The sequence below is a fragment of the Accipiter gentilis genome, chromosome 9, assembly GCF_929443795.1.
Source record: "Accipiter gentilis chromosome 9, bAccGen1.1, whole genome shotgun sequence".
NCBI lineage: Eukaryota > Metazoa > Chordata > Aves > Accipitriformes > Accipitridae > Astur > Astur gentilis.
In genome coordinates this window covers 30,938,734-30,965,724 of record NC_064888.1, presented here as the reverse complement: position 1 = coordinate 30,965,724, position 26,991 = coordinate 30,938,734, and the positions used below count along the sequence as shown (strand labels likewise).

At 42.9% G+C, this 26,991-nt stretch overlaps 1 protein-coding gene across 1 annotated transcript in view; it reads right to left on the bottom strand.

The window, feature by feature from the left end:
- The window catches only part of SORCS3 (sortilin related VPS10 domain containing receptor 3), a 311,885-nt gene that overhangs the window by 161,280 nt on the left and 123,614 nt on the right, over window positions 1-26,991 (bottom strand). The window contains exon 3 of the mRNA XM_049810209.1: window positions 2,369-2,468. Coding sequence (XP_049666166.1) covers window positions 2,369-2,468 — 100 coding nt within the window. The remainder of the gene's footprint in view (window positions 1-2,368; window positions 2,469-26,991) is intronic.

Genomic DNA, 26,991 nt, shown 5'->3' with positions numbered 1-26,991 from the left:
TAATCCTCTAAGCACTAATGAGCAGACAGGGCTAGCAACAGTGTGCAAACCCATCAAAAATCGACAGGAACTGCCAGGCATGCAGGGTCCAATCAGTACCTGGGAGCTAATGCCTCGGGAGAAAATATCTTGCCTGGATAGGGTCTGCAGAATTCACTGTGTGCACACGAGCCCTGTGCACACGTGTTACTTTTGGTATCTCCCTCCTGTTTATTGCCTCAAAGGCCTATTTTTGAAGCTCACAAGAGATCACTACATTGTGTTCAACTAGCCAGCACTTTTGCTGTTAGAGGTGAAACACAAGGGGTCTGGACTTTCTTTACTGGGGTGCAACTGATTCACCTACTGCTTTGTGATTCAATATTGGTGGTTGTCCTCAGGAGCTCAGCAAAAACATGCTGCTTACTCTGCAGGCCACTGTAAAAATATTCACCCAGAGAGACTTGGAGAAGATTACAACCCAAGTGTGGGTTTTGCAGTGTACAATCTCATGAATCTGTAAGTGGTGGGTGGACAATAAACCTGAAATTGAATTTGACAAATCCCATATGCTCCAATCCAGTGACACCTTCTTCAGGCATTTTTCAAATGCTGCATATATGTTTGGAATTGCTTTGACGGGCAAAGTCAAGTCAGCTCTGGGTTCAGACAAACCAGCTGTTTAACCATGCAGCGTAACAGTGCCCCTGTATTTAGCAGAGGTGGAAAGAATGGAGACAAGTTGTTCCCACAGCAGCCAGCACTGAAGCTGGTTTCCTACAGGTTTTTCTTACAGCTCTTCTCTCCGTTTCAAAACATTTTTTCAGAAGGGAGGAGAAGAGGGAAGACAGACAGACAGAAATCATTCCCTTAAGACATAAGACCAAAATAAATTTTTAAAAATTGTCATGTGAAATAAGAAAACAGCAGGTAAAGATACGTCTGCATGCCACTATATGATGAAATGTAGGTGTTATTAATAAAAAAAAAAAAAGGAGAGAAAAGAGTGCTAATCTGTAAAGCTCGATAGCTTGAGAAATTGCTAGAAGATAATCATATAACCTAGTACTCCAATTTGTGAGGAAGAATTTACACCAGTGACGTAGGATTTGTAACTGAGCATATTGCCTCTGATTTTGGGTGGGCAGAGTTGCTTTGGAAACAGAATGAAGAAGAATTAACTCTTCAGTGCCCACCATATTGGATATGGGAGCAGTGTGAAGGCCTGGATAGTTCATTATGAAACATCTTCATTCCATTTTGCTCAGAAAAAAAGAAGTCAAAGTAGTTGTCACAATAATTCAGCTTCTGCATCAGAACAAATATAAGCTGACCCCTGCCCACTGCATTCTTCCTCTCCTCTATATATCCAAACACACACGCATTGTTGCCGATAGTAATCAGAGTTGACTGCCTTAAGGTTGCATACACTGAAATAAACATCAATCCTGAAACCTCTGTAGACTGACCAGTGATGTAAAACACAACAGTAACAATAAAAACAGTACCAGTAGCAAAACACTAGTTTGGAAACCTATGGATGGAGACAGGAGATGAGCAGTTTGGAAGTGATCAAGCCAAATGGGCTGCACCCCATCCAAACACGACTCCACTGCCAGCAATTAGCTACATGCTGCAGCCCTCCCACGTTGATTTCTGTGGGTAGCTGAAAGCATCTTTGTCCCACTACCTCCCCCGAATCAACACAGGCAATAATTTTAAACCAAAAAGGCACTGAGTAGTAACTCCTGGGCTGCGCTCCGTGAGCCAGCTGCAGCCCTAATTGCATCACGTGGGAAGCATGAGCAGGGGGTTTGAAAGCTATGACCTCATCTTCTCTCCTACACATTCAAATCAAGTCTTAGGTCTCCCACCCACTCTCCCAGGCATATTCTGCTTTCAGCCCCCTTACATGATGTAACCATTGAAAATGTCATTTACATTTTTACCTCTAACTTCTAGCTAGGGAAAGCATAAAGGGGAAAAGAGTCAAATGCAGAAATAAATGCTTTTTACTCAGTATTTCTAATAATAAGGAGACAAAGAAGGCAGGGAGAGGTGTATTAGCCAAAGACAGTGTAAGCAAGAGTCCCAGAAACATTTGTATGAGTTCAGCTTCTTTGAAGTTGTAACAGTTAGAAGCAAATAAAAGCAACCCTTTTATTTCTCTAACACATGCAGCAGGAAATCAAGTACTCCATCCCCATCACAAGTAGCATAGGCATAGTTCTACTGTATTCTGTGGAATTGCACTAGTGCAACTTAGATGGCAAATTCAAGCTCTTGTGAATTACCAGTGGATTTCACTTTAGGATCATAATTCCTCTCAGAATTAACAGGATTCCGTAATTTTGTTTCTATAGCTACCAGCTCGACGGCTCTCTCTTACCTTCCTCTTGTTAGTGGGACTGACATAAAGGTAGCTCAGCACAGTCTTCAGGCCTACTTTGTCATTTAGCTTTTCATAGGTAGTGCCATAATCTGTTGACCTGGAGAAAAGAGGAGAAAAAAAGAGTTTATGTGGTTACTAGAACTCAGGAGAAGGAAAAGACTGTGAACAGATGATCACAGTTACAGCTTGAGCATTATTACCCTTAAAACTCAAGCTTTCCTGTTTCATTCAGGGTGGACAGCAGAAAAGAGAAGGAAACTTGAGCCCTTTGGGACAGGATCTGTCTCAGCATCAATTAATCCTATGCACCTTGGTAGCTGTGGTGCACCCATGAAGATGGACTTCGGGGGCAGGCTCTGCTCTCATGTGCCAGTGTGGGACTGCAAATGACATCTACATGAGAGGACTCTGATCTCAGCAGCACACTTAGCACAAATTCTCTTTTCAGACAAATCCAACAGAAAAATCCAAATTAAACCCATCAACAACAGGTTTTTTTTTTAAGTAGGCTGATTTTTGACTTGGAGATGGGGATCCAAATGTGGCTCAGAATTGTAACAGCTGAACTCATGTCTAGATAAAAATGTACCTACACTGGCATCTTGAGTCCTCAGTCACCCCCATCCTACTTTGTGCCAAGCATTTAGTTTTTCTGAGTTACAGAGACAGATTCAGGCCCCTACACTGGCAAATCCCACCCGAAGGAGCAGATGATCTGGGGGTGGCATTACCCATTCGTGACTGGGGAAAAGGGCTGCTTCGTCACAGAGGGTTTTCTGTAGCTTCCTCCTCCTCATCTGTGGGCATGTTTGAAACCTCACTTTGCCCTGCTTGTTTCTCTGCTATTTCGTACTCTCCTTTTCCTAACAAACAAGATTTTTCTTGCCAGAACAAATCAACAGCTTCCTAGTACAGGATCCCACACCTGAAGAGCGGTCAGCACCAGCTTGCTTTAGGAGGGGTGTCACAACCTGCATAAAAATCCTACCCACCCCATCTAAACAGTGGGGAGAGCCTGGCTCCTGACCCTACACAACTTCCATCATATGGACAGAACAAACACAATCCTTATCAGGTGGACAAGGAAAGACCCTCACAAAAAGCCTACCTGGACATACCTATGATTTTATTAAGATGAGAATTCATGGCCCCTGCCCTCCTCTCTAATCATGCTTTTAACTAAAGAGATGATTAGAGAACAGGTCGCAATTCAGTGCCTTTCCCAGTAACTAGGTCCAGTAATTTTCTGATTTTCTAAGTTCAGCTAGCCTCTAGCATCTGCGGTTTTTGTGGTTCTGCCTGAGACCAGTCCTCTGCTCCTTGTCTGTCCAGCAGAGAAATGGCCCAAGTTACCCTTCTGGCATCACAGTGAACAGTGCCACTGTGCCCAGCAGCTCAAGGCTCCCACCCAAGTGGCTGCAGAGACTGAGCAATGCCAGAATCTGCACCCAGCTCTGCTAGCTTCCTTGCTGCTAGTGGTGTCCACAGTGACACTGAAAGGGCCATGCTGCAAAACCAGACAGCTGGTTTCACACTTCCAAGTAGTAGGACCCATCAAGTCAAAAGCTTGTTTTATCACTGATGTGGCTCCAACACATTTGCTTCTGTGCATCTTTCAAGCACAATTTCTAAATGTTTTGCAAACTGGTTCTTTCCTTAAATGGGTTGAACCAACCTTCAGCCTTTGAACACTCAGCAGTCAGGGGTGCTTCAAGTCTTACATAACTTCCTTGTGTTCTCGTTTAGATCTTTAATACTAAAATATTGCTAACACTAGCTCTATTTACACTTAATGTACGCTTACACTTTTGTACTAATGCATAGTATTGATACTTGCTGGGCTTCACAGACACATCCCAAAGGATATTACAATAGTGTACTGTATTTCCATAGCACTTTCCCATCCAAAGAGTCTGAAGCTCTTTTCTTGCTAGGTATCAATACCACACAAAAAACCTAGCAGCTTTCCCCCTCCAGCCAAGCTTGAAACTGAAGCAGCTCGATTAATAAAACTGCATAATCCAGGCCAATTAATTCCACTACACAAGGCCCCCTATACATGCAAATTCAACAGGTCAGGAATCCTCAAGTAACACTAAGCTCTAAGCAGAGGGTAACACACAGAGGGCAAGCACTGAGATACTTCCTTGATCTCACCCTTCCAAAGGCACTGAAGCTCCGAACAACCCACATTCGTGACTACACATGTACCAGCCACCAGCCAGGGAAAGAGATCACTGGTTTCAATCAGCATTCAAAGAGAATACAAATAACAGTTTAATATTCTGATAGAGCTACTTTGGTTTTGTTCTCCAAGTCATTTTCAGATCTCCCAAAATGCTTTGCACTTCTAAAGATGCAGGCTGGATGCCCTAATGACTCTTTCTCATTAAACCATTATCACTCATTGCATTTGCCCTTTCAAAGAATAGCTAGAAAGGAAGTAGGATCATTATTTCGTTAGCTTCTCTAAGGCTTTCTTTATTATCATGACAGTCACCCCACTGGCTTCACAGAAACGTCTCAAAGGATAACACAATAATATACTGTATTTCCATAGCACCTTCCCAGCCAAAGAATCTGAATCTTTTGTCTCATGTTAATCCATTCAAACTAACAAAGTCCCAAGGGCCATACTGGGAAATATTATCTCTATTCTAGAGATGAAGAAACTGAAAGCTTGCATAGGTAATGGTTCATTTTTTCAAAAGCAGGCATCTACGATTAGCCATTTCAGCTTCTATAATCATCTACTGTATAGCTCAATACTGAAATCTGCTCAAACTCCTACCACCAAACTGTCTAATTTGAAAACAAGTATTTACAAGAAAAAAAAAAGAAAAAAAAGTTGGCTGTCTAATTTTAGCAACCCAAGCCTGAACATTTGAAGAGATGTGACCCACAGGTGGAACAGAACAGTTTGGCTCAACTTTTAATACTAACTTGAACCCTTCTCCCTTACCAACTACTTATCTTTGCAGCCAAAGACTTCTAACTGCAAATTAACTAGCCCACATGTCCTTACAGTTGCTTACATTACACTACATGCAGACTGGATACCATGTTTTCTCCCATTCCTCTGGTCACAATAGGATCCACTTCAAAACACATTATTAAAAGAATGGAGGGGAAGAAAGGTTGTAGTTACATCAAAATGACAAAAGACTCAGTGATACAAAAGACCGTTTCCATGAGTCACACCCCAAAAGCCTGCCTTAACTTTGGTTGGGCCTTTTATGGCCAACTGATCCTGCCAAGATGGTTCTCCTCTGGGTTGCTCCACTGAAGCCATGAGTGGAGTCTCATCATCTTGGAAGGCTGTTATTGCCTTCAGCCTCAAGTTGATGATATCTGAAGATTGCTTCTAATCACACACACATACCCCCCCACACACGTGTATGTAAAAGTGTTATTAACAATGCTTTCATAAAACAAATTGTTGCACCTTGTTACACTGTTGGGAGCACAGAAACTGTTACAATGTGGAATGGACTCTGGCTATATATACAAAGCCTGTAAAAGCTCAGTCCATGCATTTTGTTCCACATGTCCTTATACATTGATCTTACAGCATTTCATTGTCCCCTCTATCCTGCTTTCCATCCTGCAAACCAAGCTGCTGGCGATACCCCAAGAAAGGCTGCACAGGGAAAAGCAATAAAACTCAAGGTGTAGTCCAGTCTTGAACGGGCCTTTACCTACACCAGTTCAGCTTTTTGGATTTTCTAACTAGCAGTTCCTACCAGCCATGAGGAAGAATCTCTTTGCTAGTCTTGGTTACCATGAAGAAAGACTTGACCCAGTGCAACACAAGTGTCATATTCATATAAACAAATAAACGTGGGCTTTCCCTGAACAGGCTGTGGCACCAAATTCTATATATTCCCTTTGGAAAAGCAAGGTTTACAATGTAATTAATCTATTGGGATACTGCAAATTCTCCCAGAATCGTATTCTATTATGAACAGTTGGGAAAGAAAATCACCTGCCTGATTCCATTGCCCTCCCCTGACGGGCTGTGACGTGTTTTAACTATTGCTGCAAGTGCTGTCCCATAGTCTCACAGAACAGGGCTCAAGGGGCACACTCAGAGAGAGAAGCTTCTCTCTACCAAACCTCGCCATAACTCAGTGCACCAAGAGCTAACAAAATCCATCTTGTTCCTGTAGGTCTGAGCCTGATCTTCCCTGTGGATCCAACAAACAGGCCTGAGCCAGCAGACTTTAATATTGTGATAAGACTTGCTCATCCCAAGGATATGAAGTAGAGATGCAGAGAGGCAGAGAGAATGCCATCTGAATAGCTTTTAGAGGAGTCCTCCTCTCAGATGGTTTCCATCTCAGGGCTCTCTCAGGCAGAGAAAGGAGGTTTTGTTTGTTTGCAGTCTCAGCTACTCAGCTATGAAGATAGGCTATAAAACATGTATCAGTCTCTCAGGAGCAAAAGAGCTGCAAATGCTGGCACTGGATGGCTGGGAGGGACAATTCAACCTCCTGGAGTGTGTATGTGCCACCAACTCTCCCCGTCAGGGGTTTCTCCTCAGAACCTGCGATTCTCCCTGACTGTGTGTGGAGAAGAAGCAGGTATGGGTTTGATTTTAGATTCTCAGCCTTTTTCCTACGATACTGAAGCCTATGTACTCACTTCCAGATCAGACCCACTACCACACAACCGCAGCCCCACATTGAGAACCGGGGAGGGGGCACAGCTCACTTAAATGAGCAGGAGAATATCCTGATTCTCTGTGCACTTCAGAGAGCAAGAGAAGCACACACAGCCCAGATTAACATTTGTTTCTCTTCTCACGTGCCTGAAAACTGTCTGCCTGCAGTGTGCACGTCTCTCCATAGCCCCCCAAACAACTTCTTGATTTTACCCATTGGCCAATTTTCTCCCAGTTTGACAGAGAAACAACAACCCAAGAGGAACAAAGTTTCTACAGGTTTCATGAAAACCGGCAGCCAGCTAAAGGAGAGCAAACTTATCAGCGCTAAGAGAAAAGCTGCAACATGAAACCAAATCCCATGAGACATGAGAGCAGGCACATCTCTCTGAACATCCAGCTGCAGGAAAACATTCAAACACAGCTCACATACTAATACACTACAAAGAACCCAACTGCACAACACAAGAAGTCAGGCTGCCAAGCTTCCATTGCTTGTCAAACAGTTTGTTTCCATCCCTCCTTTCCCCTTCCTCCCCCTCAAACTACCCTCCCCGAGATAAAGGCCATTCTGAAGCTATGACACACTGAGAAGAGACTCTGCTTGAGTCAGAGTCCAGCTTGACCACCCCCTGTGGTAGCCCCAGCTGTAAACCCCTTTGGCCAGCTACCCTAGTGACCGTAAGTGGTTCAGGACTCAGGCAAAAGCTAGCTCAGCACTGACCCCACCACACTGTTTTGCGCTAAGTGGGTTCTTACTGGAGCAGAGAGACCTAAATCAGGAACCGGGCCAACCACGCAATAATCACCGCACCACGCGGGAAGCTGGTCCCACTAACTCACAGGCAGGGCAGAGGGCTGCTCCTCTTCAGAACGGTATCAGTCTTAACATGCTCTGGCCCTGCCTCTCTGAACTTTTTGACATTATTCCTTTTATTCCTTGTTGAACACTTTAGACTAGCTCCTGGCTTTTGGTGACTATGGCTCTTGGTAGCTAAATATCCTCCACTCCCAAAGCCTTTTTCATATTTAGATACAACAAAGAGAAGCAATCTTTCATCTCTTAGGGCTGCTTATGAGCCCAAAGTCAGAGTCTGCCTTGGGCAGCCAAATGCCTGGGACAGAAACACAGAGTTGGCCCTGCAGCTAAGCCAGCCCCAGCTGGAGCTCCAGAAAGGCAGGGTGACCGCTGCCACTGCCAAGGCAGTGAATGGGTGCAAGTCTAAAAATGCTCCCCCAGAAGCAGCAGACATGGTGCCACCCATCACTGCTAGCCCAGCTCCCAGGGCTCTCCCCCTCTGCCTCTCCAGGACTATTTCATTCCCAACCTCAAGGCAACCAGGGGAGCCCAGGTCCAGCTCCCAGCCTGCAACAGTGGAGCCTAATTTCACTTATAACGAGGCAGTTCTCAGAAAGATCCACTCTTAACCAGTGCAAGGCTATCTGGCTGACCTGATCACATACAAGGACACTTTTTTTCTGACCTGCCTCCCCCCAAAAAAAAGAAAAAAAGAAAAGAAAACCAAAAAACAAAAACCAAACACAAACAAAATAACCAACAGCCATGACGGGCTGTGCCTACTTACTAACCAAGGAAATCCAATTATCTGTACCCTGTGAATCTTTCACTTAGACCACATTTGCTGTGCTGAAAGCTTCCTTTTACCCAAGCAGGATTTTAGAGTGACTGTAATAAATATAAAGTCAGAATAGTTTACAACTACAAACAGAAACAACTGCCTTCCTTTGTCCCCATCCCACTAAAGAAAACTAAGGACAACAATGACAGTAGGGAAGTGAACAGAAACTGAGAAAGCATATGGTCCTGCTTCCTAGTGTATTTTCCCAGCCTACAGCAATATCACAGACTTCCTAAATTGAAGATGACACCTTTGTATGCAAGAGCCATCAGTGGGCTTTTAGTTCCATAAATCTGCCTAACCACACAGGGAAACTTTTGGCAACTTCATTATCACATGGTAATAAACACCACAACTGTGTGCTATATGAAAAGATGCTCCCTTTTGTTTTAACTTCATAATATAATTCAGAGCCCACTGCTACCGCTTAACAAGAATGAAGCCATGGAGCCCCATGCTGCCATTTGTGATTTCACTGATTGTTGTCGTGTTCCCCACAGATTTTTTTCCAGTCTGAAGACTCCCTGTTTATTTAGCCATTCCTTGTATAACCTATTCATGTCTCTGATCATTCTATGACTACTCTTTCTAGTCCAATTACATCTTTTGTCATGGTTGCCTCAGGGACCAGTCTTTAACAGGAAGATCTTTCTTGAAAAAAACAACTATCCAAGTATATCAGCAAAAAAACAGAGTCTTTAAAATGACCTAAATAAAACCACTTTCTGCCATCATACACAAGATTTTACATTCTCAGTACTTCTGGAACCATAACCCATCAGTTCTAGGGGACTTTCAGTTCCACAAACTTTCAAAAGTACCTAAAACCAGAGATCCTACTAGGGAAAAAGAAGTTCGAGCAGATGACAGTTTTGGTAGTTTCTCTTAAAAATTTTTTTCCTTTTAGATTAGTTTGCATGTCATCTACACAGCAGAATACCCACCCAAATTTCTATTGTGATAACAGCACCCTTCCTCCACCCCCTTTCTTTTTTGATTAATGACAATTCCCATCACCAAACATCTGAAAGACTTGATGATGACCTTTGTTGATAAATTTCAATTTATGATGTACAGTGGAGACTGACAAGGCAAAATGAGCTGCCATGATGCATTAGTCATTGTGATTTGCAGTTCAAAATGAAGGAGATAGGAGCTAACTAGGAACACTGGCTTCCTCTGTTTTTTTTCTTGCAGAGTCTTCTCTTCTTTTTTCTTTTTGACAGGAAAGGTATCCTCTCTTGTTTATTCAATACGAGCCTTTGGGAGGACTCTGGATGACTCAGAGGCTGGACAAAAGGATACAGAATATTCCACCTCTGGATTTATGGGCAACAGGAGATGAGAGTATCAGTCCCATTTCTAGTGTCTGATTGCTCATCAGCATTTCATTTGATCACCATCCCACAAGGCAGGGGGACTGTTCACACCAGTTATTCCTTAGTAGAGATGACTACTCAGACGGGCATGAACAGTCTCTGGAGATGTAGTTTTTGTATATTTAGCCTACAGGGATGGTGGCTACTAACTTGAAAGCCATCTGTTTGCATCACTTTCGCTGTACTCGTCCTGTGGGAACGCAGTGGTGCGTTGGATATCCCCAGCAATCACTGACTATCCAGAACAGTGTGCCATTGGGTGCATGAATAGCATTCACCATCAGCAAACAGGCTGTCCTTTCCCAGTCTCCTCTCTCTTCTGCACCTGGGCCTTCCCTTACCTCCAGATACACCATTTCTGTGGAAAGGCAAAAGCAGTTTTAGAACTAAAATAATCTGTAGAACCACCCCAACTAGCAAGAGCCTCTTTTGAGACACAAAGAGGGAGGGTGGGGGCACTGCAGGAAATGGGTTTTCCTGCAGGAAAAGAATGGCAAAGAAAGTGAGGGATGCTTGGCAAAGCAGGAATAGGAGTTGCCAGATCAAACCAAAGAACCACTTTGAGCACCAGAGTCTGATGTTCCCTGCTCTAGGACTTTTAGAGGCGGTATACCTCAACTACTGTGGGACACAGATTTGGCTAAAGGCAGATCTGAAGCCATCGCACCATTTTGCTTCTGTCAAAGGATGGTAAAATCTTTCCTCTGAAGTAGAGATAAACACAAACCAAACTGATGGAACCTAACACCTCATGGCAGGCAAGAGCCTGAACTATACAAGCCTATGGCAACGTATGCTCTGCTTTTAGAGAACCTGGGATCCTGATCAAAGCAAGCAGGCTGCAGGTGTAGTGGTTACTAAGCATCGCTTTATATTCTGCTGCAGAATAGCCCACAATAAGAAGGCACAAAAGCAACAATGATTGGTGCCTCCTACTGTGATACTAAAATAACTCTACTTCCCTAGCTGTAAGACTCCATCTTCTCTACACCATGGCTGTTTATCTCATCTTAAATTTAGCTACCTACAAACTAGTTATTTAGCTCTAGCTCCCAAGCCTGTCCGCATTTTCTCCCTAACTATAGACAGAGACTGTTAACTTCAGAGGATGACTTATTCATCCTAAAATAGGTGAGGATGTATCGCTCTCTTGTCTTCCTCCCTTCAATGTAAAGGGAGACCAGAGCAACCAGCACACACACTTGACTGTTAGATGGCTAGCACAAGGCAAGGAATATCTCATGCAAAATGGATTAGAAAAGTTCATGCACTGAGCTGGCAGTACAAATGAAGGGAAGGACCTCAGTCATCCTAGCTGAGATCAGAAGTTCATCATTTGTTGTAATGTACCAGTGCTCTATGTTTTAAATGTTGCTATCCTGTGGGGATATGTGTGAGAATTACTACTAGAAGTAGGTGCCAAACGATACCAGCACTCCACTGTACCTTGCACACTATAGCATTACAAAGTGAAGAGAGCAGAGATAAGCAGAGAAATGTGATATGGATTTCCCAATGATTGCTGGCAGAATCAAGAATATAAATAAAGACCTGAGGAAATGTGAAATTGCTTCTCCTCGCTTTTGAGGATAAACACTTCTCTTCATTGCATGCTTGCCCCATTACACCATTGATGACCTGCTGGCAATCGTTATCGTAGCCAGGCAAAGTTGATGCCCACTGATAGAAACTGTACCTCACAGTAGCACAAACGTTAAAGCTATACAGGCATCATGTAATATGCTCATCAGCAGCCTCAGCAAGGACATCTGAATTTGAATCATCATCTCACTGCTTCTGACCTGAGACCAGGACACCACATCCCTGCAGACACCACCCCAGACACAGTTCAGTTGCCATGGAACAGGGGCAACCTGGAGCTAAGACAGTCTGGCTTCATAAAGGCCTCTCCTTTTTCTGCTCTGGTCATTTCACTACTGTGAAATCTATGTAGAAGCATTGCTTTTGTACAGCTCTGAAGAACTACACCTCATCATTACTCACTTCCCATTTGTACTGTCTAAAAGATCTGACATATTTATCATGTTCTTGATTCTGATGTATTCTAATTTTCCAAAGAGGTGTTTTATGCATCCCTGATAAGGCAGCATACTGATTTGATTCCAAGCGCTTGACTGACTCAGCAAACATGGCCTTATCAAGACATATTCAAGAAATTGGGTCTAGAGGACACTTTAATAGCCTGAAAGATAAAAGGCAGCTTTGATGACAAAGCCTCATTAATTAATCAGATATTAATTAGATTATTAATTGGAAACAAGGCCCTTCCCAGGCCCTTTTCTATTTTTATTACTATAGCTAAAAATGCTTCTGTAGTGATTCTCTTAAGTAGCTAATCATTTTAATTTGCGTTATTTTGTAGCAAAAGGAAAGTGCTTTGAATGTAGGATTTTCTGAAGCAATTGTTGAAGTTCAATTTAACATCCATGCTATTAGGTGCATTTAAACTGGAATTCCCCTCAAATGGGTATTGAACAAAATGTCGAGGGAAGACTATGGAAGTGCCCCATCACTGAACTGTGTATTTCTGTACTAGATGTGGATGACAATGAAGTCCTTCCAAGCACTCAAAAATAAGTACACAGTAGGTCACCTCGCCCTTCTAAAAGAGAGAGGACTCAAATCTCAGTTTCCCAGCTATGGATACCAACATCAGTGTCCACTCATTCCCCCTGGGATGATGCCTGTGGCCAGGGTTTACCAGAAACTTTCCTTTGACACTGCCTGCCTAATTTTGGGATCAGTGGTAGGCAGTACTGTGGGAACATTAGATGAACCTGAATCATCTCTACCGTAACACAAGGTGTGTTAACTTTTTCAAACTATCAGCAAATCTTTGCAAAACTGATGTAGTTAAAAAAGAGACCAGTGATGGAGACAGTTCAGACCAGTTCCTTAGACACAGATATTAAAAATTGCAGACAATTCCCAAACCAACTTTTACAGTCAGCCTGCAACACATTCCATTCCCTACCACAAGCCTTATGTCTACCTGCAACTCCCCTACTTGTGGCCCCCAAGGTTACTGCCACCAGCACCACACACACACAACCAGAACATAAGTACCACAGAAATCCTGCCTGACCCCAGGAAAGACTCTTCAGCACTCCAGTTTCCCATTTAGTTAACTTGCTTAGCTAAGTTAACTGGGAAAAGATTGGCTCTTACTGTTCGCCCCAAAAATAAAAAGCTTACGAGATGCAGCCACCTGAGACAGCTGAGGACTGAGAATGCAAGAAGTCCCTTCTAGGCTTAGGAACACGTCTTTACACCCAGTCACAACATGACTGAGAGCCTCTGCATGCTACTTTTCTACAACTAATAAGACAGCACCAGATCCCCAATTAGTTTAAGTCAATGTGACCCTATTACATTCAAGTGAATGAATAATATTGGCAGATCTACACAAATTTACACAATAAAGGTCAAGACCCATTATACCTATGTATATCTATAAATATACAAATAGCAACATTAACAAGACGATGCTAGCATTTTGCAAGCATTTCAGTTTTGCATTTGTGAGAATTCTACATTTCTGAAAAACTTCAGAAGTTTAAACCTGCACGGACAAGCCAAAGCAAGAGTGCAAGTGTGGTTTTCTTAAGAAGCAAAGAGAATTTGGAACCATAAAAGAACACAAGTAAGTCTCAAGCTAATACAGCTCTGAACAGGTGTTTTGCAATGGCATTTTCCCACCAGAACAGTCTGCAGCACAAGCCCTCTTTCAATATGATAAATAAATAAAGAAATAAACCAAAACATAAAATCAGGCCATTCCTGAATCCTTTGAGGCTTATCCATTCCAGTTATCACCGAAATATCCATGACAGGGTCTGCAAACCCTCCCAGCCTTTTGAACACTAACATTTTTGAGCATCTCATAACAGAGACATGGTAATTCACAAGACAGAAGGAGCTCTCAGGCTGGATTACACAGCTGACACTGCTTTTCTGTAGGCTGCACCACTTGCTTTGCAGGGGGTAGCCTAATTATACAGCTGGGTCCCTGGGAAATAAACTCAGGTTGTTCTGAACAGTCCCAAATGACTCTCTCTCATCCTCTCCTAGCTCCTCAGAGCAGAGGATTTTGGTTGAGAAATATAAGGACAGGGATGTAAGTACAATAATGGAAGAAGCCAGTCATCTGTCACCCAGTTTCTTGGCTTGGGCAACAGTCAGATCAGCAGCTGGATTAAACCTCTCATAATACAGTTAAATCCAGTGCTACACGGCATGGAGATATTTCACACTAGCCCTGGTTGAGTGTGAGTCTTACTCACTCCCTGAACATGAGGATTAAGAGACTTGATTCTAGTTAGCATGCCTTCAAAATGCCAACACTGAGGTCTAAGCCTGCATCTACACAGACTTTCCAAAGAGGTAAGCTTGCTGTTTATTATCAAGGTTAATAAATGACTGTGATCCATATGGCAGATGCTCAACATGGGGATCCCCCTCCTCCCCAGCAAGTGCTTGTGAGTTGTGGGCAGCTCAGAAAGCACACAACTTATCACTCCTGCACTATCATGCCCTAAGACCTCACTGCCTAATATCTTTCAAACCACAGTTGGTTCAAGCTTAATTTTACCCCAGAAAAGCCTCCTTTTTCTGTCATCTTTTGCACTCGGTACTCAGAAGCTCATCTAACACAAAACACTTTGTCTTGGGAGAATAAACCTGTTGGAATTTTCTCAGACAGAAGATCAATAAAGTGGGAACAGCCTGAAAAGTCAATCAGCTTCAGCAAGTCCCCCAGGAGATGGCTGGGTGATTGTCATTTTAATGAAGGAATAGTAAATGGAGCACAAGGAAATGCCCATCCCCTTCAAACTTATGAGGAAGGAGATCTTAGGCTTAGATGCAGGGGAAGAAAAGGAAGCACTAGAAAAGACCAGCTACCTCTCTAGCTTGATAGGCTGTCTCAAGAAGTAGTCAGAAAGAGCCAACTTAAACATCTTCAAACTGAGAATTAGCTCCAGTACTACATTACAGAATGGTATTTCCTCTGGTTATTAGATGAGGAATATTTTTGCTTAGGCCCTGAAACACAAGGATAAATAACCCCTTATGCCTCTGCTCCTAATAAGTGTGCTGAAAACGTGGTTCTTATTCATGTTAAAGTCATTACTTCTACCTAAATGGAATTTACGAAGAGCTAAGCACCCTGCATATTACCAAGGCAAACGGAAGGGGAAAGTTCTCTGTGATCCAAGATGCTAAAGTTCTTTTTCTAGACACACCATGGATTTTCTTTGTGTCTTTGGACTTAATCATAAGTTAACTACTTATGAAAAGGATCAAACACAAACACCCAAGATACAGACTGTGAGGCTCACTGAAAAAAGAATTCTGTTGTACTAAAAGCATTAGAAGGTATCTTGGGAGATCTGCAAGGTTCCTACTTTGCCACAGACTTCTTCTGTGGTTGTGATCTTTTTGCCAGTTACCCATGATGACATTTCCAACCACCTAGTTTGGAGTATGGCATCTCCCACAAAGGTTCACATAAATGCAGACATTTCAAACTGTAAACCGAGATGCACACTTTCTTAGCCATGACAGATGGACTGGACTTACTGTGTGAAGTCCCGTGCCCTGTGCTATGTCAGAGCTCAGAGTCCATCAACGGTAATTGTCTATGCTAGCATTCAAGTCTATGACTCGGCATGTTTTGGGCCTTTGGCCGTGCTTTCTACTTGAACTTGGGCTCCAGTCCCACTCATGATATCTGCCTGTTGAACCAGCTGTTGCTCATGTTTCTGACAGCACTGTCCACGGATCCATGATTCAAGAAAAATTAGAGCAGAACTCATTAAATTGTGCAGTGTATCTTTAATTGTATTTTAACCTAGCATGGCTCACTCACAGCCACTGGATGGTTTCAATGCAGTGGCACTTAAGTTCTTTCAGTGATATTATTTACAGCAGGAGAGAAATGGCTTTTTTTCTTCACTCTAGTCAACCTGATGCTTCAAAAGCCAATGAGAAGCAATGAAGCATGATACTGCATTCCTGGAGGGCACCATTAAGACCCCCAGGGATAATGTCAGCATGAAGGGTTGCCCATCTTTTAGCAGGTAGATTGCAATAGCCTGTGATTAATTAGGAAAGAGCAGCAGCTCATTATTGGCCATTTCCTTATCCTTTTTAGCTGCCTTACCAGAAGGCACGTGGTTTTTTTTAACATCAGCTTTAACATTCTGGGAATGAATCTTCCTGCAGGCTGAATAGTAACCCTCTGAAAACAAGCCCTCTGCAGTCAGCAAGGATCTGATCAACCACTCCATGCAGGGGCAGTTCTGCAGACATGTCTGTGCACACCTCTACAGGTTTTACTCTGAGGACAGAGAAAATGAATATGGGTACAAAAGAGGAAGGTTCACACAGTGCCACAATTTCTACCAAAAGCATTTAGTCATGACTGAGATGTCAACGACCAGTGCATGGACATGCTGACCATAAGAACATGTAGGGAAAGTGGTGCATCTCTGCAACTTATTGCAAAGAATAAGGGCAGTGATAAGTGGCCAACGGCTCAGAGCAGATGAACTTTCTTTCCCTGCCTCTGTCCCTTCAGAAGGTCCCTGGAAGGGCATCTGGACAGGAAACCTGCTGGATTTGCACCACTGCCTTGAGTATGCTCCTTGATTGCTCATGTTTTAACATTAGACCCTCAGCTAGCCTGTCTGAAAGAAACTACTTATCACATCCAAAACTGGAAGCCTCAGTACAGCGCAGCATGCTCCTCAGAACACTCACTCCACACAGCCCCATCACCCACTTTTAACTAAGTACCACAGTGGACCTGCACCATTTAGCTAGTTGAAAATATAAACAAACAGGTGAGAAGTTTCCCGCTACAGGAAAAGGGCCGAACTTTAACCAAGCTTCCCCCAATTCATTCCTCCCCCTTCCTCCCCCTCCCAATACCTCTTTAACCCCTCTGGTGTGTGCTTCTATTAATCACAGTCCATGCAGTCAAAAATTCCTTTCCCCAGACTCCATTTTAGACACACACATTTATTTGTGCTTGACCCAGATGTAAAGGAGTACTTCCATGTTAATGAGCTACAGTCAGGGATCAATAAAATTCATATTGAGCCTTAAGTGCTGTGATTATTGAAAGAGGGAATGCAGAAAGAAATATTACATCATGTACCTATGTATCTATTACACAGCTGCTAAGCTTTAAAACAATACATTTGTAATAATCGGAGCACTGTGATGAAATAGCAGCTGTCTTTCCAAGCCAACAGTAAATGAACATTGGAAGTGTTATCTGAAGGGGTTATTTCTTTGTCCATACTTTACTACATAACTGATGTTGAAAATGGAGAAAATAAATAATCATAATTTTTTGCTACAAGTCATTATTTTGCAAAGATTACACTTTAATAAATCTCATACACGAAATATTTTCATGAATTAACTCCCTTCCTCATGGGTGAGGGCACAAACGATAAACATGAGCTTCTTTAAACCCCCCTGTCTCTCTTTCTATTTTTTTTTTTTTTTTTTTTTAAATCTCATTCTGCCACCACTTATCAGTGTCTCTGCAGCAAAAAAGAGGGAAAAATATTAAATGTATTGCTGGGAATGGGATCTCATCCTTAATGACACCATCAATAATTGCTGTCACAAGCTAACATCAGAACTGCAACCTTACAAGGAAGATAAAGAGGCAGAGTTTTTCAGATCGTGGTTTCTAGACAGGCTCTAAATGGGATTTTGCTACATGCTTTTAAATGCTGCCTAGATAGCTCATAGGGCAGTGGAAACTAAAATCAGGCTGAATCCAAACAGGGAGTACTAAACCTAGGGTTGTCCTATGGACCTCCCAGAATGGTGTTGGATCCAGAAAGCAGGATGTAAATACAGCACTGTCCTTACAGCAAGGCTTACACCTTTGTTGGCAGTTCCTTGGACACCGAGGATATCCTCAGGCAGCTGCTTGTTCATGCGTCAAACAGATTCCAGTAATTCCCCAATCAGCAGTACCCAGATGCCCTTTGGTCCCTACGCCACTGCAAAGTTACTGTGCAGCTAAGACCTTGTCATCACAATCTAGACACCATTAAGAGAATTTATACTCCAAGACACTTTTAAAGAGAGACTGAATAGCTCCTAGTTGAAACCTGTGGCTGGAGAATTGAGATCAACTTCTCTCCAAATACCAGCAGCGCGGGGGCCGTGACAGTACCGGCAATGAGCACAGACCTGCCCTCACGCCAGTAAGATGCAGACAAGCAACAGTGCTCCCGCTTCCCGAGAACTTCTCGTTAATATGCTGAAGGCCAGACACTGACAATAGTTACGTATTCACACAACACCAAACCAAGAAGAGGACAGTTGTTTGAGTGCTCCTCTGCACCCTGCTAGTGCAACCAAGCATGGGCTTCAGACCTGAACATCGAAGGAGGAGACAGGCTTAACACAGTCAGCCCCAACTTCAGCTGGGAGGTAGCAACTCCAGAGCCCAGATGTTTGGGGTCAGTATGACTTCTTAGGTGACTGAATTATTAATTCCCCAATAGAATTAGTATATTAATCAATACAAAACAGTGGAGAGGGGAGAAGCATGCTGGGAAATCACCTTCAGTTTTGCACATTAGAATCTCAATGTAATTAATATTCAGCATGGCACACTTGCACTTCTTGTTGCAATCCCTGAGAAAACTCCCATCGAGAGCTTTGCAAGATAGTGTTTCATTTGTAGTCTAGGAATGAAGACATTCCTTCTGCTTTTTCTTACTGAGGGCCAGCAAACACAGCTCAGACCTTTCCTCCTGAAGAGATTAGCTATGCAGATCCTTTCCCCAATTTGGATGGAAACCTCACCCTGCTTTCATCTACTCTACGCTAGCAGCCAGAGACACCATTCAGTAAGAAGAGCCCAGAGATGAGTCAGTAGTCATAGACTGTAATGCTCCAGTATCATAAACACACTGTGAGACAAAAGAAGTCTCTCGATTTGGCAGGAGGAAAGTGGGGCTGAAATCACTTCTTTCCACAAAACACAATGTTTTAACTCATCTTTTAAAAAAGGTTATGTAGATGAAAGAAAGGGGCAGAGTTAAGGTGACAGCAAAGTCTAAACTATGGATCCCCTCAGTTCCACACACTGAACCCGAGAGCACAGTTTCACTGCTGTCAGAGTTTATTATTCTGGAGCTATTTAGAACTCACCACATGGCAGTTTGGTCCAAGTTCATGTCAGGACAGTCAATTCCAAGACTCACAGCCTCTAAGGAAGAGCACTATCTCAGAAACAAGGAATGATTTGCTCCACGCACATAACTGGGAGACACAACCTGCTCCCAGCTCTGCCTCAGCACTGATCTACCCTGCGTTCTTTGCACAAGCATTGTGATTTCTGTTCACCAACACCAGATAAACATGGTGAACCATGGAACAAGAAAGACTTTTGCTGTACTGCAAATGGTGGTTGTCAAGAGCCACTTCCTTGGAGAACAAAGACTATAAATATTTGATGAGCCAGGCAGGTCTCCATTTCTGGTTCCAAGACCATCACACAGCTATACAATAATTTTTCCAATGTCAGTGTCACACTCTGAGCAGGACAGACAGAGCAGATCATAGAATCATTTAGGTTTGAAAGACCTTTAAGATCATCGAGCCCAACCATCAACCATGCCCTGAAGTGCCTTGTCTACATGCTTTTTTTAATACCTCCAGGGATGGTGAATCAACCACTTCCCTGGGCAACCTGTTCCAACACCTGACAACCCTTTCAGTGAAGAAGTTTTTCCTACTATCCAATCTAAACCTCCTCTGCCGCAACCTGAGGCCACTTCCTCTCGTCCTATCTCCAGCCGCCTGGCAGAAGAGACCAGCACCCACCTCACTACTACCTCTTTTCAGGTAGTTGTAGAGAGCGATAAGGTCTCCCCTCAGCCTCCTTTTCTCCACACTAAACAACCCCAGTTCCCTCAGCCGCTCCTCATAAGACTTGTGCTCCAGATCCTACCATTCCAACAAGAAAAGAAGTGGAAAGGTACAGTGCAATAGTTTTATCCAGAATAATATGATTTCTTTGCTTGTGCCTATGCAAGCTAAGCTTTTCTGCACTGCATTACCTCCACCAGACCAGTGCGTATGTAATGCAAATCAAACATCGAGCAGTACTTGTACTACAATAACAACTTGGAAGAACTTGTTTAATATCAGAAGACTTAGTGGAACAGATGAATGGCTCTGACATGATATCCATGGGATAGAAATTCAATTAAAAACTGCAAGTGGCACAGGAGTGGTAGTTATTGTTCAACATGTACCATGGGGCCTTTGCTGAAATACAGCTATTAGCTGTACTGGTTGAGAAATTCTGTTTTCCTTTATGGCAATCTGTTAGCTTGTAGAAAGTTAAATTAATAAAAACACAGAATCACTCTCACATTACGAGAACACAGCAAAGCCAAGGGCTAGTTGCGTATTTTATAATTATGGATTAAGTGCATTATGCCAAGAAAATTAAAGAGATGCCACAATTATAATAAAAATGAAAGATTGTCTGGCTCTAAAGGCTGATGGTGTGACTACCGCATGCAGAGCATGCTGGTTTGCCCATCCTTATCTCCCCCCATCACAGCTCTCCAGGATGTTAACAATTACTCCTAATGCTAGCAGCTACATTCACCATGTGTTCAGCCCTTGGTAGACATACAGTTGCGTGAGAAAGCTACCTCCTCTCCTTTTTAGCAGCATCTCAAATTCATCTTCTGCCTTGAAAAGTTAGTTTTGCCCCCAAAGAACAAGGAAAAGAAGGATGGAAAGAGAATTTTTTTTTTTTTATAAAGACAGATAGAGGACAGAGCTCAGTGGGAAATAACTCCCCAAGCCCATCCAACTTTTGCCAAGTCCCAAAGATGGGATAGGCAGGGATCCCAGGATGAAAATTTCCTCCTGGGGAGGGAAGAATGAGGCCCGATCAACAAGGAACCGACACTAACATTTTTCATTAAATCTGCAAGGGACCATGCTCACATCACTGATTTTCAGACATTTGGCTTCAGGCTCCCTACTCCACAAGTGGAGAAAAAGCTAGGTCTGAATCACCCTGTAACTCTGAGCCCACATCTTTGCAGTCAATGTGGTACCACATCTGAGAGCACTCCAGTGTTTAGTCTCGCGTAGAACACAGCTTTCCCCACCAACAGAAGTAACAAATAGGACAACTGAGTAACTAAGTAGCCATGACATCTTCTGGACATGGGGCTTTGACTACTCTTTGACTTACCCATAATTGTATGGGTATGCCTGTAGCATACCAAGAAACTTCCAATGATGTCTGGCTTCCCCAAAAGCAGCCCCAAGCGCCCAGTCAGACTACCACTGCATTTTCTCAGCAGCAATGTCCCTTCCCTTTCATCACTCACCAGCCATCACTTCCAGATCTGAGCCACCCTCTGAACTGTGCTTACAACACACTGTCACACAGGAAAGTGCTATCAGTGGGCCAAAAATAGGTGATCAAGAGGAACGTGGCCCAGGCAACAACACAGTGCCTTCCTCCCTTTGTTCATACAAGAGAAGCCTTCTACTCAGGCTACGCTTAAAAGCCATGACTAAATCAGACTGAACAAACTCAGGAGGACAAGCCGTGTCTCTGGGCCCAACAGTTCTGGCAAAAGAGCACCACAGGTCTCTTATTCTTTCTAGACTCCCTTAACCAACCCCAGGAACACAGTTTCAACTTCTCCAGTCAGGACCATCTTCTCACAGTCTATGCAAGCCTTTGGCCTCTCTCTGCAGAGACTGCCAATACATGGCAAACCTTGGAGTAGCTTAAAGACTCCCTTAGATCCCTGCTACTAATGTTGAAAATCAAACTGGTCTTCCCAGCAGAAGAAAAAAAACCAAAACAGCCAACAACAACAAAAAACCCACCACCCCACCACCCCCAAAAAAAACCAACACCACAAACCAAAAAACCCCAAAACAAACATGAACAAAAAGCCACACTTTTAAAATCTGGCTTTGAAATTCTGCATAGTAATGTGACTATTTCAAGTCTCTAGTCACAGGGTTTCCTGACCTCATTTCTAACAGTGGACAGCTAAATCCATGTTCTCAAATATATATCCATCTTACCTCTCCTGAGCAGAAAACATGAATTCTTAATCTCCCTTTTAACTCTTTTCATAGGAACATTGTTGTTGCTCCTGTTGTATGAGCAAGCACAGTTATAAATTCCATTCTGCAAATGGAATATCAACCCTTGTAGGAATAAACTTTCATAGATGGCAAAGTTCACTGGTATGATGCTATTTTTCCCTTCCAGGAGCTAGAGACATCATGCCATTCAAAATTAAAACCACCTTAACACTCATCTGTAATAACAAGTGACAGCTGCCATGTTTTTAAGACTCCAAATGGAACTAGGGATTACAAACTAGCCACTTGGATCCATCTGGTTTGACAAAACTAGTTCAGGGTACACCTGCCTTGGACTGAACACATCCTAGTTATTGGTAGCAGACATAAGCACAGTGCATGGGGAAGTAATAAGTGGTGTGGGTACCCTGCAAGCAGCTCTTCTGCCTCCAGAGAATTAAGGGGTTATCTTAGTATGCCAGATTGGTTTTTGTTGCCACATTGAGGACTTTAGCAATGAGTCTTTGAACAGAGATTTCGGTTGCTCCCAAGAGCTGTGTGTATTACCTATGCTGTGTAAACACAACACCCTTTGCTCTAGAGAATGCCCTAGCAGAGGATGTCGTGTTTCCCTAGTATGGGAACTCTTCAAGTCTAGTGCCTCCAAAGATGCTGCACAGGTCAGAGGGTAGGGAGTTAGGGAGAATGAAGGGCTCTGCTCCCTGTCCTTCCACACAGCTCAGCAGATGGACTGTGCTGAGTGGGGAAAGATAAGCAGGTTACCAAACAGGCTTTCAAAGGAGAGGTCTCTGGAGGTACCCAGACACATCGGAGACAATGCATGGCAAAGGGCTAGTGCTGAGTTTCAGGGATCTATTAAAACATCAGGGCAATACAAAGAGCTTCCACATGGGGTTCTGCCAGCAACCATAGGCATCAGACCATGAGCATCTACTCTTTCTGCCCCTACCCCTCATAAGAGTTATTACCTCTGGCTCGAAGCACTCACTAGGATCATGTAAACATTTTGTTGTCAACTCCTCTGCTTCAGTGTCCCCACTGAAGAGAAAAGACGAGATGAGCATGGAGATATCTAATTCATCTTTGCAGAAAGCATCTTCTGAGCTTATTTGCATAAATAAAATAGCTGGCGTGACCAACAGGACCAAATAAGCACAGAAAAGGAAAATAAAGCCATAACTCAATTCCCTAGGTTACATTCAGATCTGTCCAATACAGGCACTTAGCTGAAGAATCATAACTTCCATTTCAAAAACGTGAAGAGCTATTTGACCACCTGCTGTCCAAGACTGCCAGGCCATTGGCCTGTACATAAGCCACAAAGAGAAATCATCACACATCCATTGCAGGTGAGTAACAGTGGTATTATCAGTGTGGCCCTGCATCACCAGAGGGAGAGTTTCCCACTTTCACTGCAACTCCAGGGCCAGCAACAGCACAAGGGTCTGCGCAAGCTGCCTGCTGACAGTGTCACCTGCACTGCCTCAATGCGGTGTATCAGTGTGCAGAACAAACGAGCCAGCAGCCTCGTTTGTCATCATCTGTGCTCACCAGCAACCGCCCTCCACTTTTACCATGTCAGCTAAGCAGCATCCTAACAACAACAAAGAGAAATCCTTCCCTTGCTCCTGCCACATGTTCACCTCACCTTCAATCCCCAAACACTGATAGAAAGGATTAAAGAGAGTGCTGCTTAAAATAAAATGGATATAGGATTCAAAACCAATTACCAAAGCATAATCTTGCTCAGATGGGCATGCTAAGAATAATTACTATCCATAAGATGAATGCTTGTTGGAGACACATTACAGAAGACTGCATCATTAAATATAGCAACCGATCCTCATTTATCTACCAAGCAATTCACATTTAAAAGCTCACCTGCATGCATTTGGGCAGAAGCCACTTGGGAGTTTTCACAGCAGTTGAAAGTTTGGGGAGCAACAAAAACAGGAAAATAAAAAATAGCAGGAGAAGTACTCAGCTTGTCACAAGAAAAAAGGAGGGGACAGTAAAATCCTGCTCTGAGCATTATTTGCCCTTTAAAATAATATCCTTTGAGAGAAGCAAAAATATCTTTGATGTCAGTTTACACTTGGTCCAAACAAAAATTGTTTCTAGAAAGGAACAAACTGATGCAGAAGCAAGAGGGGGCACTGTGCCAGGTACAATTTTCTCAAGATGCTGGCTGCAGTGTCTGTGGACTGGAGGAAAACAGCAAAGGCAACCGCTGTCAGCACACCCCAACAGCTCCCTCACATTGCACCAGTCTTGCCTTATCCATTCAGCCAAGAGACAACCGACACCAAGCTGTGCCACAGTGGTGATCAAATCAAGGATAACTTTAGCTTTCTGTACTCATACTGATCCATTCCCACGATGAAGATGTTTGCATTAAAAAAAAGCCATTTTTTTTCTTGGCTGCTTTGCAGTCTGCAGGGAAATGTAATGCCCAGCATGGCACGGGACCCGACAGGTAGCCCGCAACCACGTGCCAAGTACCAGAAGCCCTGCCAGCCCAGCTCCTGAAGTGCAGCACCAAGCTCTTCTTCTCTTGCCACGTGTCATCCAAAGCTAGTTACACCCTGGCTCTCCTTGCTCCATGGATGCTCTTTCAAAACTTGGCCAAATGGGGTTTTTACAGAAGCATGTTGCCCTGATTCATGGTAACTACCATGTTGCCAAACTGGTGAACTAGAATCCAGAGAAGGATCTCCAGAGAGAAGGATCTCCAGCAGCAAAACAAGATGCTGAAACCTACCTTCTTATTGACTGTGGTCCCAGGCAATGACAGATCATCCTTCTAGAGAAACTGTTAATCTCCAAAGACAAGATCTCTGTAAGTCTTAATACTATTTTGCAAACATGCATTCCATCTGCAGCAGTCATTTTTCAGGTGTTTGAAAGATGCAAGTATGAACGCTTGGTCGGGAGATATTGGCATTAATCAAATACTCCCATGCGAAAAACTATACTGTGTCCCAATCAGAACAGCAATGTTTATTTTATTAACTGATTTATATAAACACAATTAGTAGCTGAACAAGACAAATATCTACTCTATTCCATAAACAAAGTATTTATCTACCTCCTCCCTTAGTGAAAAAAAAAAAAGCTTTACATATTGGAGGCCAGATGTATTTTTGTGGATAATATTCTCTGTGCAGAAAAACAGGAATGGATATATGTAAAGGGAAAGATTTTTCAAAGCCACCTACCTAATACAGATGTCCAATTAAACTTAATGAGAGTTGATCTTCAGCTTAAACGTGCAGCTTTGACAATCTCAATCTAAACATCCTGGTTTCCTACATCTACCTCCTGAAACATATTTCTTCTTAAAATCTATTTTACTTTGTCCCCGAGAGATTAATTTTCTCAGCAGCACCTTCCCTCCAGCCCTCCAATCTTGCTACACCAACTGCTGCATGTGACCTCCCAATCAGCCACACAACTTGAGCAATAAACAGTGAACATCAAATATACAAAAATATTTTACTTTTGACAATCTGTGAAAGAATCAGAGGCTGTCCTTTGACAACTGTCCATCAGGGGAGTAAGACAGCATTAAATCCTTGCAGACATTAACTGAAAGAATAATGCTTTCATGCACCCAACTGGGGGTCTGGAAGCAGAGGTGAGGCTTTTGGGGGCTTTTTACAACAAATGCTTTGATGAGTCCATGTTCAACTTTGTATTGAGAAAAATACAGGTACACATAAACTTTGTCCTTAAGATTCTTATGATGCTTATACTAATAATGCAACACTTTCCCTTTCCGCAATAGTCTGAATGCAATGACTTACACATTCCTCAACTGAGTCAGCACTACCAGCTCCATATTGCCAATGAGAAAAACACAGAAGCCCCAGATTTTTTCCTGAGCTTTGCCCCCTAGCTGGGGAGTCTCCTCAGTCTATGCCAACTGCAAGAGTCCAGGGATGAGGCATTTAGACCCTATTTCCAGTGAACATGTTTCAAATTTCAATGTCCGGTACAAGTAGATAGACACTGAAATGTAGTTTTACATTAAAGTTAGATCTTCAAGTTGTTGGAAAGTGTCCATATGTCCCTCCTCGAGGATTTTGAAAGCACCTGTACTGGCTTCTGAGCTCCCGTACCCCACAGAGGTTGACCTCTTGGTCCAACTGCAAGGAAGGGGAAGAGTCACAGGGTCTTAAAGATTGAAACATGGCTCAAGTCTGTTATAAGAGATTGGTGCTAAGAAAAAAAAAGCGTATTTGCAATATTTGTTTTCAATGGACAGAAAGAAAAACATCTGCACAATTCAATAAATACTCCATTTGACTCACTCTCTTGCATACATGACCTCATGTGAAGAACATTGAAATGACATTATGTGAAGAACATTATCTACATTTTGTCTACAAAAAAGGCACTTGAAACCATCTCTACCCCATGGCATATTTCTTCTTGTTCTAGATTATCAGAATTTCAGCACAAACTAAACCAAAAACGTTGAAAGCAGGCTTCTGTTTAATGAAAAACACCATCACCCTGACTGTTGTATAACCAACAGCTTCTGAATAGGAAAATATTAAAATACTGTGTTCCTAAAATCCATCTCTATATAGTACTGGGAAAACCACACTTTGACAAACAAATCCGAGTCAGGTCTTAGCTACACTGTGCTAGGGACCTCCAAGGAATCCAGCAGATTTATTCTCAATTCACTGACCAAAAAATCAGTTTTTAATCACATTGTGTACTGATGAACTAGAATTTGGGCAAAATTTATAGAATAAAAACAAGTGTTCC